This window comes from Macrobrachium rosenbergii, chromosome 10 (genome assembly GCF_040412425.1).
Source record: "Macrobrachium rosenbergii isolate ZJJX-2024 chromosome 10, ASM4041242v1, whole genome shotgun sequence".
Taxonomy (NCBI): Eukaryota; Metazoa; Arthropoda; class Malacostraca; order Decapoda; family Palaemonidae; genus Macrobrachium; species Macrobrachium rosenbergii.
Window position 1 is genome coordinate 3,119,437 of NC_089750.1, and position 15,000 is coordinate 3,134,436.

A 15,000-nucleotide genomic window follows, 5' to 3' on the forward strand; every position below is an offset into this window, starting at 1 on the left:
TCTCTCTCTCTCTCTCTCTCTCTCTCCCCACTCCAGTTACAGCCCTCAAAATCGACTAACAACCAGATCCATAATTCTTCGCCTATTTTACCACATCCATAAAGTATTCTAAGGCAACCGGCCCATACTGCTCCTGCCCTCATCCAGTCCGGGGATCGAACACTGATTCTCAAGTAGCGTGAACAGTACAGTGAACTAAAAAATAAATATTTCTTCCGGATCAGAACCACTTCCGCATTCCTGAGTTAAGGAATGGAGCTCTAAATGCACTTATTGTAATAAAACTCCCGGTAAGCATTTTCCCGAGACGTAACCGAGTACCGTGACCTTTCCCTGTAAAAAGCGGGACGCCATGCCTTAAAAAAAAAAAAAAAAAAAAACTTAGTTTTACCAGACCACTGAGCTGATTAACAGCTCTCCTAGGGCTGGCCCGAAGGATTAGACTTATTTTACGTGGCTAAGAACCAACTGGTTACTTAGCGACGGGACCTACAGCTTATTGTGGAATCCGAACCACATTATAGCGAGAAGTGAATTTCTATCACCAGAAATAAATTCCTCTAACTCTTCATCAGCCGGCCAGAGACTCGAACTCGGGCCTACCAAGTGCTTGTCCACAGCTCTACCGACTCGCCCAACGAAGAGAGCCATGTCTTAAAAACTAACCACAGAATTTTCTTGAAAATAATCTCATTATGTTTCCCACACCCAAAATACTGTGAGCCCCATCTTGTACCCTAACATAACCTACCCTAACCTAACCTAATCTACCCTAACTTATGGGCATGGCAAAAAAAAAAAAAAAACGGGGCTGGTGCAATATTAGCACACATCTCAGAAATCTGCTTCCGGTAACGCCAAACTTTCAATAGAGAATTGGTTTAGGTTTGTGAAGTCTAAATTATAAATAGGAAATGAATTTCTGTAGCTATAATGAAGTGTGTGACGGTGGAATGAAGAATGTATGTGTACAATGTTAAAATATAATGAAGTGTATGATGGTAAATGAAGAATATTAATTATATATAATGCTAAAATATAATGAAGTGTATGAAGGTAAATGAAGACTATAATTACATAATGTTAAGGTATAATGAAAGGTATGAAGTTAAATGAAGAATATAATTACATAATGTTAAAATATAATGAAGTGTATGAAGGTAAATGAAGAATGTATTTATACAATGTTAAAATATAACGAAGGCTATGAAGGTTACACTAAGAATACAAACATACAATGTTAAAATACAATGAATTGTATGAAGGTAAAATGAAGAATATAAATATACAATGCTAAAGTACAGTGAAGTGTATAAAAGTGAAACAGTAAAATAAATCAATAAATTGGTGAGATAAAGAACTAAATAAATAGATAAAAAAATAAAAAGTTTATATATATATATATATATATATATATATATATATATATATATATATATATATATATATGTGTGTGTGTGTGTGAGAGTGTGTGGTCAAAGTCACTGAGTGTCGTTGTTTCCAGACCAGGTCACGGTTCGAATCCTGGCTGATGCAGATGAACTCATCAGTTATAATTTCCCTCGGGTCTATATATATATATATATATATATATATATATATATATATATATATATATATATATATAAATAAATAAATATATATATATATATATATATATATACTAAAATAAACAAATACAAAAATAAGTCAATGCAAAAATAATAATAGCAACACTCACTGCCCTTTGACGGTGCCGTCCGCGTAGGCTCGCCTCCACATATGCCCCTGCAGAGTCTTCAGGGGGCCGACCTTCCTGTCGGCGTCCATCATGGCGTGAACCGCCGACACCAGGGCGGAGATCAGCTCGCTCCGAGGGGCATCCGTGCCCGGGCAGGGAGCCATTCCCTGTACCCCGGATTCCACGTCCTTCTTGATCTGAGGGGAAAAGAAATTTGTTGAGTTTCTGAAAAATAGACTAAAATAAAGCTGATACAATAAATGTAAAAGAATTTATCGATGGATGGGTGGTCAAAGTCACTGCATGCCGTTCTTTCTGAACCAGGTCACGGTTCGAATCCTGGCTGATGCATGAAAAATAGACTAAAATAAAGATGATACAATAAATGTAAAAGAATTTATTGATGGATGGGTGGTCAAAGTCACCGCGTGCCGTTCTTTCTGAACCAGGTCACGGTTCGAATCCTGGCTGATGCATGAAAAATAGACTAAAATAAAGATGATACAATAAATGTAAAAGAATTTATTGATGGATGGGTGGTCAAAGTCACTGTACCCAGGTCACGTAATTTCCTTTGGGTACTTTTAGTTATTAATTTCCCTCGTTATTTTATTCACGATGTGGAGTGAATTCGATATCAAACGGTTTTTGTGAGTTAATGTTTGTGTCCATAAAAAAGCTATGTGTATAAGTGATGTATAAATATATAATATATATATGTGTGTGTATTAACTAATTTTTTACTTATTTATATATACACATATATATATATATATATATATATATATATATATATATATATATATATATATATATATATATATAATATATAATGTATATATACAATAAAAGAAAAACATTTGGAACTGGCGCTGATGAGGCAAGACTGATAACCACTGGACCACGCCAAAGTGTCATCCTGTTGCATACCAATTGCAACAAAAAAATCAAATAAACAAATATAAATACATACATATACAGTATATATACATACACTGCATATATACACATATACGTACACATAAATGTCCCTTGCTTGTGCGCCTGTGCATATATACTGTATATGTATATACATACATACATATATATATATATATATATATATATATATATATATATATATATATATATACTATATATAGTTAACGACTATATATATGGGATTGACACTATGTATGAATGAGCAAGAGAATCCGAATGAGACCTATTTGTCTCGTCCCGAGTTAACGACTCCATATAATGTCGGGAATGACGGTGATGGCCTGTATGAATGAGCAAGAGCCGTAATAATGAGACCTTTTAATCGCCCGGCCGATTTTTATTGTTTCCGGCGGATGTCAAGCCAATGGCGGTGATGGACTTGTCCCATGAATGGGTTTCATCTATGAAATAATAATAATAATAATAATAATAATAATAATAATAATAATAATAATAATAATGATTTTTATTATTAATTCTTCGGAAGCTTGAATTTCAATTCAATGCCCCCTTTGATGGACTCGTTTCATATCTATGGGTTTCATCTTGTGAATAATAATAATAATAATAATAATAATAATAATAATAATAATAATAATAATAATAATAATAATTGCCATTATTATTCTTTGGAAGCTTGAATTTCAAGTCAATGGCCCCTTTGATGAACTCATTCCATATTTATGGGTTTCATCTTATGAATAATAATAATAATAATAATAATAATAATAATAATACCTTCACACACATTCAAGCAACAATATACACTGAATTCGAGCTTCTAGGGTCCATAACACGTACCGGATAACCCCCATCCCCACGCCTGTAATAATCTCGGTGCGTTGACTGGTTGAATTACGTTCCTCTGGCGTCGTGAGCCCTCAGTGTGCGTCTGTGTGTGTGTCTCCGAACCACGACGAGATAGATCTGGTTTAAATGTTGTGGCATTTTTTTTTTAACTTTTTTTTAAATTTTCTTCGGTTGCTGAAGGGTTTCAAGTATCGTGTTTGTATACTTATACATACACACACACATACACACGTATAGAAAATAAAAAGTCATATATATATATATATATATATATATATATATATATATATATATATATATATATATATATATATATATATATATATATATATATATATATATTTTTATCACATCATATATATATATATATATATATATATATATATATATATATTATATATATATATATGTGACTTTTTATCACATCACCGTGATTCATAGACAAGCATTAAGTTACCGAAGGAACGTTTTTAATATAATAATTCGTCTCCCGTTGGTACCTCGAAAATAATATATTTTTCTTATATCAACAATAAAATAATTTTTTAGTTGATAATAAGTTCGTCGTCCCGTTGGTTTCGACCCATTGGGACGTTGGTAGCTGCTATCATCATCAAAAAAATTCCCCTTCATATATATATATATAAAATATATATTATTTCCGTATATAAATATGTATATATATATATATATAAGTTATATATCTATATACACACACACACATATATATATATATATATATATATATATATATATATATATATATATATATATATATATATATATATATATATATATATATATATATATATATATATAAATATATATATATATATATATATATATATATATATATATATATATATATATATATATATATATATGTGTGTGTGTGTGTGTGTGTGTGTGTATTTGCATGCTTCAAACACACGACTCTTACAGCTAAACTATAAAACAGCACGAAGCAGAAAAAAGTAACGAACGTAGTCATATCAACGCCTGATAAAAAAAAAAAAAAAAAAAAAAACTGCACCACAAACATGACCAAACCCACGAACACTGAAAAACAATTTACAAATCACACGAAAAAAAAAAAAAAAAAATATTCCAAAAAATCCGTTCCACTGAAAAGAACAACAGCAAAACGACAAAGGTTAAAAATAACAGACGCAGAGAAGAACAGAGAACAGACGTGACAGACTGCCTTCCCCGCAGACTAGGAGGAGGCGGAAAGGAAGACTGTTGTTATTCACACCGACGGGCTGTTAAGTATAATTACGTCTACGTGTCAAATCTGTTACCATTGTATTTAAAACGGACTTTTGTACGTACGACGGCAAGAGGAATACCCTGCTGTACGTTGTTCTCTCTCTCTCTCTCTCTCTCTCTCTCTCTCTGTATGTATGTATGTATATATATGTATATATATAATTATATATACTGTATATATACTGTATGTATAACTGAATCACGAAAATATGGAACATGATGAATATATAAAAATAAAGCTGAGTAAAGGACGACAGTCGAAAGGCCTCGCAGCACTCCAGTGTTTCTCTTTCCTTCGTGGATTTTGTCTTTATATACAGTATATATATATATATATATATATATATATATATATATACATTATTATATATCTTATTATGGTGATATATGCAGTTAACTCACTTTGTACCTGGTCGTTAGTCGACAGTGGCGATTAGCAGCCATTACTAGAACCACTCCTTCCAGTGGGAAATGGGATAAATATACATACACACACACACACACACACATATATATATATATATATATATATATATATATATATATATATAGAGAGAGAGAGAGAGAGAGAGAGAGAGAGAGAGAGAGAGAGAGAGAGAGAGCACGGAAGCGGAAAGCAGCTACATAGTAATTTACAATTTCACCTTGTGCCTGTGGTATTGACTTCAGTCTGAAGTTTCTTCCGAGATTCGCCTGACTGGGCTCAAAACACACATACACAAAAACATAATAATCCATAACAAATATTTGAAATAAAAAATATAAGAAACAAAAAAATATAAGCAAAAATATATAAGAAACAAAAAATATAACAGAAACGAAAAAATATAACAAGCCAAAAAAATGTATAAGTAACAAAACAATATTTAAACAAATGTAAGAAACCAAAAAAAAATGTAACAAAAAATATAAAAAAAATAAGTAAAAATACAGGAAGACAAAAATATAAAAAAAATATATAACAACAAAAAATATAACAAACAAAAAATATAACTAAGAAAAAATATATGAACAGATACAAGAAACCAAAAAAAAAAAAAATGTAACAATAAATATAAAAAAAAAACACTCAAGATATAAACGCGTATCTCCCTATTCTGTGAAAAAACTATTTTATATTTTTAAAAACAACGTCTCTACCTCATCCCGAAGTGATTGATCAGCAAATGTACTTCCTCCTTGTATTTTAACTATTTACGTTTTTATCTATTTATTGATTAATTTTTAAATTTATTTTTTCTTTCCTAATAATTGATTCCTTATTACTCTATTATCCTTTACCTTCTGTTACTTCGTCCTAACGAACACCGTATTCTTTGGAAGCTTGAATTTCAAGTCAATGGCCCCCATTTGGTGGGCTTGTTCCATATGTATAGGGTTCATCTTCTGATTAATAATAATAATAATAATAATAATAATAATAATAATAATAATAATAATAATAATAATAATAATCTGTTGCTTCTTTCAAATGAACGCCAAACTCTTTAGAAGCTTGAATTTCAAGTCAGTGGCCCCTGTGGTGAGTTGTTCCATGTGAATAGGTTTAATTTTCTTAATAATAATAAAAATAATAATAATAATAATAATAATAAATCTTTTATTTCCTCCATACATTAATTTATGTAATAACAAATACAATAAATTTTTCACACCAAAAAAGTATCGCAAACTAATATTTTAAAGTCACTTTTATTGAAATATTCAAGTTACTGATTTCGAAAAAAAAAAAAAAAAAAAAAAACAGGCGAATAAAAAAATAGTTTTGTTCAGTGCACCACTTCCTCTCTCTCTCTCTCTCTCTCTCTCTCTCTCTCTCTGTGGGGAGGGGGAAGGGGAGGCGGGGAGGGCTACTTCCGGCGTGACTTTGCAATTTCGGCGTTTTGCACGTGGCTCGTGACTCCGTGAGGCTGGCAAGAAGTCTTTATCGGTACAGAGATGATGATAATAATAATAATAATAATAATAATAATAATAATAATAATAATAATAATAATAATAATAATAATAATAATGAATTATGAAAGAATGATTAAAATTGGATAATAATTATAATTATTCAATTTGCTTTTTCGTATTTCCAAATTTAGTAATTATCATAAAGGTAATTTTGTATAATTTCAGCACCTAAATTAGACAGTATACCATTTGATTACAAATGCTTTGTTTTATATATATATATATATATATATATATATATATATATATATATATATATATATATATATATATATATATATAAATATATATATATATATATATATATATAGATATATATATATATAGTATATGCATATATATACATGTATATATATATATACACATATAATATAGTATATATATATATATATATATATATATATATATATATATATAGAGTATACATATATATATATATATATGCATATACAGTTTTTAAAAGGAAAAAATAAAAAATGAAAGCAAACGAGCAACTTTTCTAGAGAAAACCAAAATATTCATTAAAAATCAAATAAAAATGAAAGATAAAAAATCAAAGAGAGAGAGAGAGAGAGAGAGAGAGAGAGAGAGAGAGAGAGAGAGAGAGAGAGAGACTGAAACACCCTACAGAGACTGCAGGAGCGATCTCCCTCAGTCTAGTACTAGTACTAGCCTGGGGCAGGAACACTGACCTCTCCAAATTCTCAAAAGAGACGAACATTGATGGCTACCGTTTGCATTGAGGGCCTTAATATTACTACAAATTACCATAAAATAAATATTTAAAGTAAATATTATACAAGATATTTCAAGTAATACTATGAAAATTTTAAAATTAAAATATAAAAATAAGACAAATAGTGGCGTTAGCTGCATAGTACTAGTCAAATTAGTAACTATACAGTAACGTCAGTAAAAGCAACTATAAGTGATGTTAATAATAATAATAATAATAATAATAATAATAATTGTTATTATTATTATTATTATTATTATTATTATTATTATTATTATTATTATTATTATTATTATTATTATTATTACAAATCGATACTTATGATATGCATATAGGTCTAGGTCTAGCGCTCTTAATATTACCGGAACCAAAAATCGAAAGAAGCCAATTTACAATGAATAAATGCTCTTTAACAGATTACAACATAATTGGTTATATCACCGTCAGTTAACAAACCCTGATCGTCTTTTGTTTTATTATTATTCTTATTATTACATTACAAATCCGATTTGAATCGATGGCTTCCAAGTTCTAGACTCTAGACAAACCACATCTAGATTCTACTGTAGATGGCTTCTTCCACCTGGCAGAAGTTCGTTCTCGGTACAACCCCATTTCACCTTGCCTGAAGCCATCGGTCTAGATGAGAGAGAGAGAGAGGGACAAAACAATGCACTTCAGGGGAGTACGACCTCTCTCTCTCTCTCTCTCTCTCTCTCTCTCTCTCTCTCTCTCTCTCTTTCAGATAAATGAGGTTATCAGTGTGGTCTTTTTTCTTTTAAATAAAAAATAATTGAAGTGGGAATCATTTGAAGTTCCATAACTTCTCGTAATCTTCCCTTTCATAACAATATTTCTTCTTCTACTTCTTCTTCTTCTTCTTCTTCTTATTATTATTATTATTATTATTATTATTATTATTATTATTAACATGGTAATGGTAACTTTCTAAGATATAGATATAAATTATATATATATATATATATATATATATATATATATATATATATATACAGAGAGAGAGAGAGAGAGAGAGAGAGAGAGAGAGAGAGAGAGAGAGAGCACAAACCGACCCTAAATTAATGCGACTCACGTGGGAGAACGAGGAAGATCTTTATGAAGGATAGGAGAGAGAGAGAGAGAGAGAGAGAGAGAGAGAGAGAGAGAGAGATTACTTGATAAAATGAGACAAAAGAGGTAGCGAAAGAACACCCGGGAGTGAATGAACGAGAGAGAGAGAGAGAGAAAGCTGGACGTCTCAAATACAAATGAGGGAATGCCATATTTGAAGCATCCTCTCTCTCTCTCTCTCTCTCTCTCTCTCTCTCTCTCTCTCTCTAAAATGTGACTCATTCATTCATACCTGGGATTCTCTCTCTCATATTTATGGAGGGTTCTCTCTCTCTCTCTCTCTCTCTCTCTCTCTCTCTCTCTCTCTCTCTCTCTCTCTCTCTCTCTTCCTCATCTCATTAGTCCATTCTCTCCATATGACCAAACCATCCTTTCACCTACTCTAACCTTTTTGCCATCTCTTTTGAATCATCATTTGTCTTGCCATCTTAATTATTCTTATGTACTTATGTATGTACTACCCAAACAGTCCCTCTCAACAGCTTCAACCTTTTTCTTTCATTTGTATTCAGCATCCACACTTCACTTCAATAAAGGAGAGTTGGCTCAACAATCCCTCATATCCCCCACCTTGACCTCTAAAGACAAGTCAAATCTATTGCCAGTATTTTGCAAATGCTCCTGCCTTTCTTGCCTCACCTATTGCGTGACTCATCTCATTTCCTACTGAATATAGAATATAGCATTGAACTGAATATAGAATTTAGGCCAAAGGCCAAGCACTGGGACCTATGAGGTCATTCAGTGCTGAAATGGAAATTAAAAGTAAAATGGTTTGAAAGGTGTAACAGCTGCACTATGAATCAACTGTTAGGAGAGGGTGGAAAGTAAGATGGAAGAAAGAGAATATGAACGGAGGTACAGTAAAAGGAACGAAAGGGGCTGCAGCTAGGGGCCTAAAGGCACGCTGCAAAGAACCTTAAGTAATGCCTACAGTGCACCGCATGAGGTGCAATGACGGCACTACCCCCCTACGGAATCTCATTTCCTACTGTCATTCATTATAATGCTGTACGAGCCGCAGCCCATGAAACTATAACCACGGGCGGCGGTGGCATGGCCTATATCGTTGCCAGACGCACGGTTATGGCTAACTTTAACCTAAAATAAAATAAAAACTACAGAAGCTAGAGGGCTGCAATTTGGTATGTTTGATGATTGGAGGGTGGATGATCAACACACCAATTTGCAGCCCTCTAGCCTCAGTACTCCAAAACAGATATAAAAAACTGATAAAGATCAAAAGCTTTCATTCTTCCACCGCCGATATTAATAACATTCACTGCTTTCTTTTTCCGCTCTGCATTTACAATTGAAGCCTTTCTCTTGTTCCCATTTACTCTCAGCGCCTTTCTCTTGCGAATACTTTCTAATTCTTTTCCTAGTTTCTCTAGCTTTTCCTTACAATCCACAATGAGCAACCTGTCATCTGCATGTATCTAACAATCTACTTTCAAATTACTGATTATTTTCTTATCCTACACATTGTGACCCACACCTGCTGTTTATATACTCTAACTATCTTGCATTCCTATTCATTATTATTACTATTATTATTATTATTATTATTATTATTATTATTATTATTATTATTATTATTGTGTGACAATAAGCCACAATTATATAGTAAATATATTACTACGTAAAATATGTCAAATAAACCAAAGACTTTCGAACACTTGAACGGTGTTCCTGCACTGATGAGGAACACCGTTCAAGTGTTCGAAAGTCTTTGTTTATTTTACATATTTTACATATAATAATTTAATCTATTATTATTATTATTACACATTTTTATTATTATCAAAGAAAAAGTTTCCAGCCATCAAGAAAGGTCTCGCAAAATTCCGTCATATTTTAGTTTTCTGAAAAGAAAACTATTGAGCCGGCTTTGTCTGTCCGTCCGCACTTTTTTTCTGTCCGCCTTGAGATCTTGAAAACTACTGCGGCTAGAGGGCTGCAAATTGGTATGTTGATCATCCACCTTCCAGTCATCAAACATACCAAATTGCAGCCCTCTAGCCCCAGTAGTTTTTATTTTATTTAAGGTTAAATTTAGCCATAACCGAGCGTCTGACAACGACATAGGCCATCACCACCGGGCCAAGGTTAAAGTTTCATGAGCCGCGGCTCATGTAGCATTATACCGAGACCACCGAGAGATAGATCTATTACTGTTGTCTTGATTATACGCTGTACAGACAACTCGACTGCGCCGAAGAAACTTCGGCGCATTTTCATCTTGTTTCTTATTCTTCATAAAACCCGCTATAAAAACTACGCTTTCACTCGGACATTCATTTTAAAGAGAGAGAGAGAGAGAGAGAGAGAGAGAGAGAGAGAGAGAGAGAGAGAAACAGGAACTATCCTGGAGTGTCTCCCAAATCCAGGAATGCTGTTTATCCGTCCGCGAAGAACAACTTTTCCGTCTTCCAACCTGGGATTTTCCACCTCGCGGTCTGGTCGTAAATTATCATTGGATTTCGGCATCGGGATGTTGCTCTCTCTCTCTCTCTCTCTCTCTCTCTCTCTCTCTATATATATATATATATATATATATATATATATATATATATATATATATATATATATATGTATATATACACACATGTATGTGTCTATATTTATATATTATATATATATATATATATATATATATATATATATATATATATATATATATATATATATATATATATATATATATATTATCTAATTCATATAATTACACACACATATACATATATATATATATATATATATATATATATATATATATATATATATATATATATATATATTGTCTAATTCTATCTTCGTTGCAATTTCATCCATCTATCTGAAAGTCAGCAAGCATCTATGCATATATTTTTCACAGCCCAGCCAAAAGTGCATTTTCATTACGATGCAGACCATAACGGAACTACAACATATAGCCTGAATCATCCCCAATTAACTCAAATTCAAGAGAAAGAATCCTACTGCATCCAAACTCAACTCCGTCTGTCAGATTGCATTCTGTCAAGTTTTTAGCGTCTTCTTCCCAGCCTCCTTTTGCAACCTAATCTGTTTCGTCTCTTCGAAGCCTCCTGATTCACGCAGGCTACTCTTCTCCAAGACTTCCTTGAGGGGGACAGTACCGTCAGCGTACCTCGTGCGTTGCACTGCAGGCATTGCTTAAGGTTCTTTGCAGCGTCCCTTAGGGCCCTAGCTGCAACCCCTTTCGTTTCTTTTACAGTACTTCCATTCACGTTCTTCCTTCCATCTTACTCTCCACCTTCTCCCGACAATCGATTCGTAGTGCAACTGCTTTGAGGTTTTCCTCCTGTTACACCTTTCAAGCCTTTTACTCTCAATTTCCGTTGCAGCGCTGAATGACCTCATAGGTCCAAGCGCTTCGCTTCTGGCCTAAATTCTATATTCAATTCAATTCCTCGTTCTCCAAGACTTCATCCTTTTGATTCACAGACACCACTCGTTTTTAGGGTCTTGAAGCTTCTTGAACCGTGCTTGATACTCGATTCCCTTGCTTTGTGCCTTGAACTGTGCTTGCTAATAAATTCTTTCCTTCGGCATTTTAATTTCTGCCTGACGCTCATTTTATATCCTCAACCTTCCGATTCATGCATGGTCTTCGTTTCTGATGTCTTAGAACTCGTATCCAGTGTTTTTTAAGTTTCCTGTAAAAGAAACTACTGAGCAACATACCAATTTGCAGCCCTCTAGCCTCAGTAGTTTTCAAGATCTGAGGGCGGCCAGAAAAAGTGCGGACGGACAGACAAAGCCATCTCAGTAACTTTCTTTTACAGAAAACTGAAAGTAATGTGTCCTCTACGTAACCCCTTAACCTATTTCCAGACTCACCAGTGACGTCATCGCCACACACACACCTTGCAAAACAACAAAGCTGGCAGAAGGAGAGGTCTAAGAAACTGGCGTTGCATGATTTGTGGTCCCTCTTTGGGTTGGGGCGATCTGGACAAGATTAACAAAAGCCCAGCTTTCAGAAGAAGAAGAAGAAGAAGAAGAAGAAGAAGAAGAAGAAGAGAGAGAGAGAGAGAGAGAGAGAGAGAGAGAGAGAGAGAGAGAATTTTCCAAAAGACTTAACCCAAGAAATTAGACCAATAATATGAGTATTATTATTCCATGTGATGATAACACCAAATGGAATTAATTTAAAAATTCATTAATTTCCTCAGAAAACTTAAGCAGTAGAGAATACCTTTGTTAAACATACACAGAGAAGAAAATAACAAATAGCAAATAAACATAGAACTGAACTGAACTGAATATAGAATATAGGCCAAAGCGCTGGGACCTATGCGGTCATTCAGCGCTGAAACGGAAATTGAGAGTAAAAGGTTTGAAAGGTGTAACAGGAGGAAAACCTCAAAGCAGTTGCACTCTGAATCAATTGTTAGTAGAGACTGGAAAGTAAGATGGAAAAAAGAGAATACGAATGGAGGTACAGTAAAAGAAACGGCACTACCTCCCTACGGGAAAATAAACATAGAGAAACAAACATACAAACAAATGCACCTCTATCTCATTCGCGTCTCAGCTAACAAATTCATCTTTCGAGAATCCACGTAAAACTTAGTACTGAGTTTGACCCATTGTGACCTACAGTGACCCTTTGACCTGATATAAAGTCTCATATTTTTTCACCTGAGCTGTGATGATGTGTGATATATATATATATATATATATATATATATATATATATATATATATATATATATATATATATATATATATATATATATATATATAATATATATATATATATATATATATATATATATATATATATATATATATATATATATATATATATATATATATATAATATCTCACACCACAGCCGCTGTGTTTCTGCATGAGATCACGTCCGTGCATTTCATGTCCGTGCATATATAAAATCAAGGTTAATTACAGGAAATATCATGCAGTCTCGCTCCACAGCCAACCGAGCGAGCCTTCGACGAAAGCATCGGCAGGGAACCGTTTTCTCACAGGACCCTCTCGCCATTTATTTCACTTTTATCTCGACGATTCGTGGCGCCCAGCACGAATTCGTCTCTCTCAATCAAGGCTGCAAGCGTTCACGTAGGCCTAGGAGTTGTTAAACCCACGACAGGCCGGGAAACGGGAGAGAAAAATGACATTAAATGGCTGGTAGGGAGGAGATCTTGTGAGATAGACAGTAGTAGCTTTGACTCTCGGTCTAGGGCATGTGTGCAAGACTTAGCGGGTGGAGTGTCCTTAGGGCAGAGTCACCTTCCCTTGGGTATGGTGGGGTTTGGGGTTTGGGTATGGTGAGCAGGGGTGAGGGAGCTGTTCTTCAAGGGCCGAAGGAATATTTAAGGGTGGGAGGAGGAGGAGGAGGAGGAGGAGGAGGAGGAGGAGGAGGGAGAGGAGAGGGAATGCCGGGAGGTGGGGGAGATGGGAAGTTGTAGTGGCGTGGACTGGCGCTGTGGTGGATTCACCAGCCGACCTTCAAGCGTTGCCATACCACTCAGGGCAATGGCATTTAACGCATTACGTCACGCCGTCTGAAGAAAGCGCTCCTGGTACCCAGCAAGCAACTTTCTAGATGCAGAAAGGAGAGATTTTCGCGAAAAATCATCCAGGAACCGACCCGGAAGGAAGAAAAAGTGCCGCCGTGAGAATTCTGAAGCGGAAACTCACGGTAGTATGGCTTCGCTCGATGTTCAGTGGCGACATTTCTATTCTTCCCTCCTAAACGCCTTTCCGAACTTTTTTTTTTTCTCTCTCTCTTTTTTTTTCTTTCTTTTTTTCAGTCGTCCACACAAGATTCCTCGGTGGCGGACTGGCTCGTTTGAAGGTAGCCCCAGCCAGCCAGCTAGCCGGCTGGACACAGCCAGGTCTCCCACATTGGGGTTAGAATGAAAACCTTTCCACGGGATTTTCAAACGCTTTCCTCTGGCCATTTTCGCTTTGTGAACAGGGTGGTTTACACACACACACACACACAAATATATATAAATTATATATATATATATATATATATATATATATATATATATATATATATATATATATAATTTATATATATACAGCTAGATAAAGGATACACAGATATGGAGAGAAGACGATAATATTCATTATACCAAAAATACGTTCTCTTCACTAACCTTTGTAAACAAATATGTCGTACAAGCGTACACAAGTGTAGCAGGAATTGAGTATGATGGTTCCTACACCTGACTTAGTCCTACACACATACAAACACAATTATACACAGTATATATATGTATTTAAAAAACCACAGTAGATACACGTGACTTCAGTGTATAAGCGAATCCCACAGTGTGTGTGTTTTTGCGTGTGTGTATATGTGTGTGTGCATGTGTGTATATGTGCCTGTCAC

General features: G+C 34.0%; 1 protein-coding gene across 1 annotated transcript in view; it reads right to left on the minus strand.

Annotated features, from left to right (window-relative positions):
- The window catches only part of Enoph (Enolase-phosphatase), a 114,054-nt gene that overhangs the window by 81,804 nt on the left and 17,250 nt on the right, over window positions 1-15,000 (minus strand). The window contains exon 4 of the mRNA XM_067110966.1: window positions 1,721-1,917. Within this exon, the coding sequence (XP_066967067.1) occupies window positions 1,721-1,917 (197 nt within the window). The remainder of the gene's footprint in view (window positions 1-1,720; window positions 1,918-15,000) is intronic.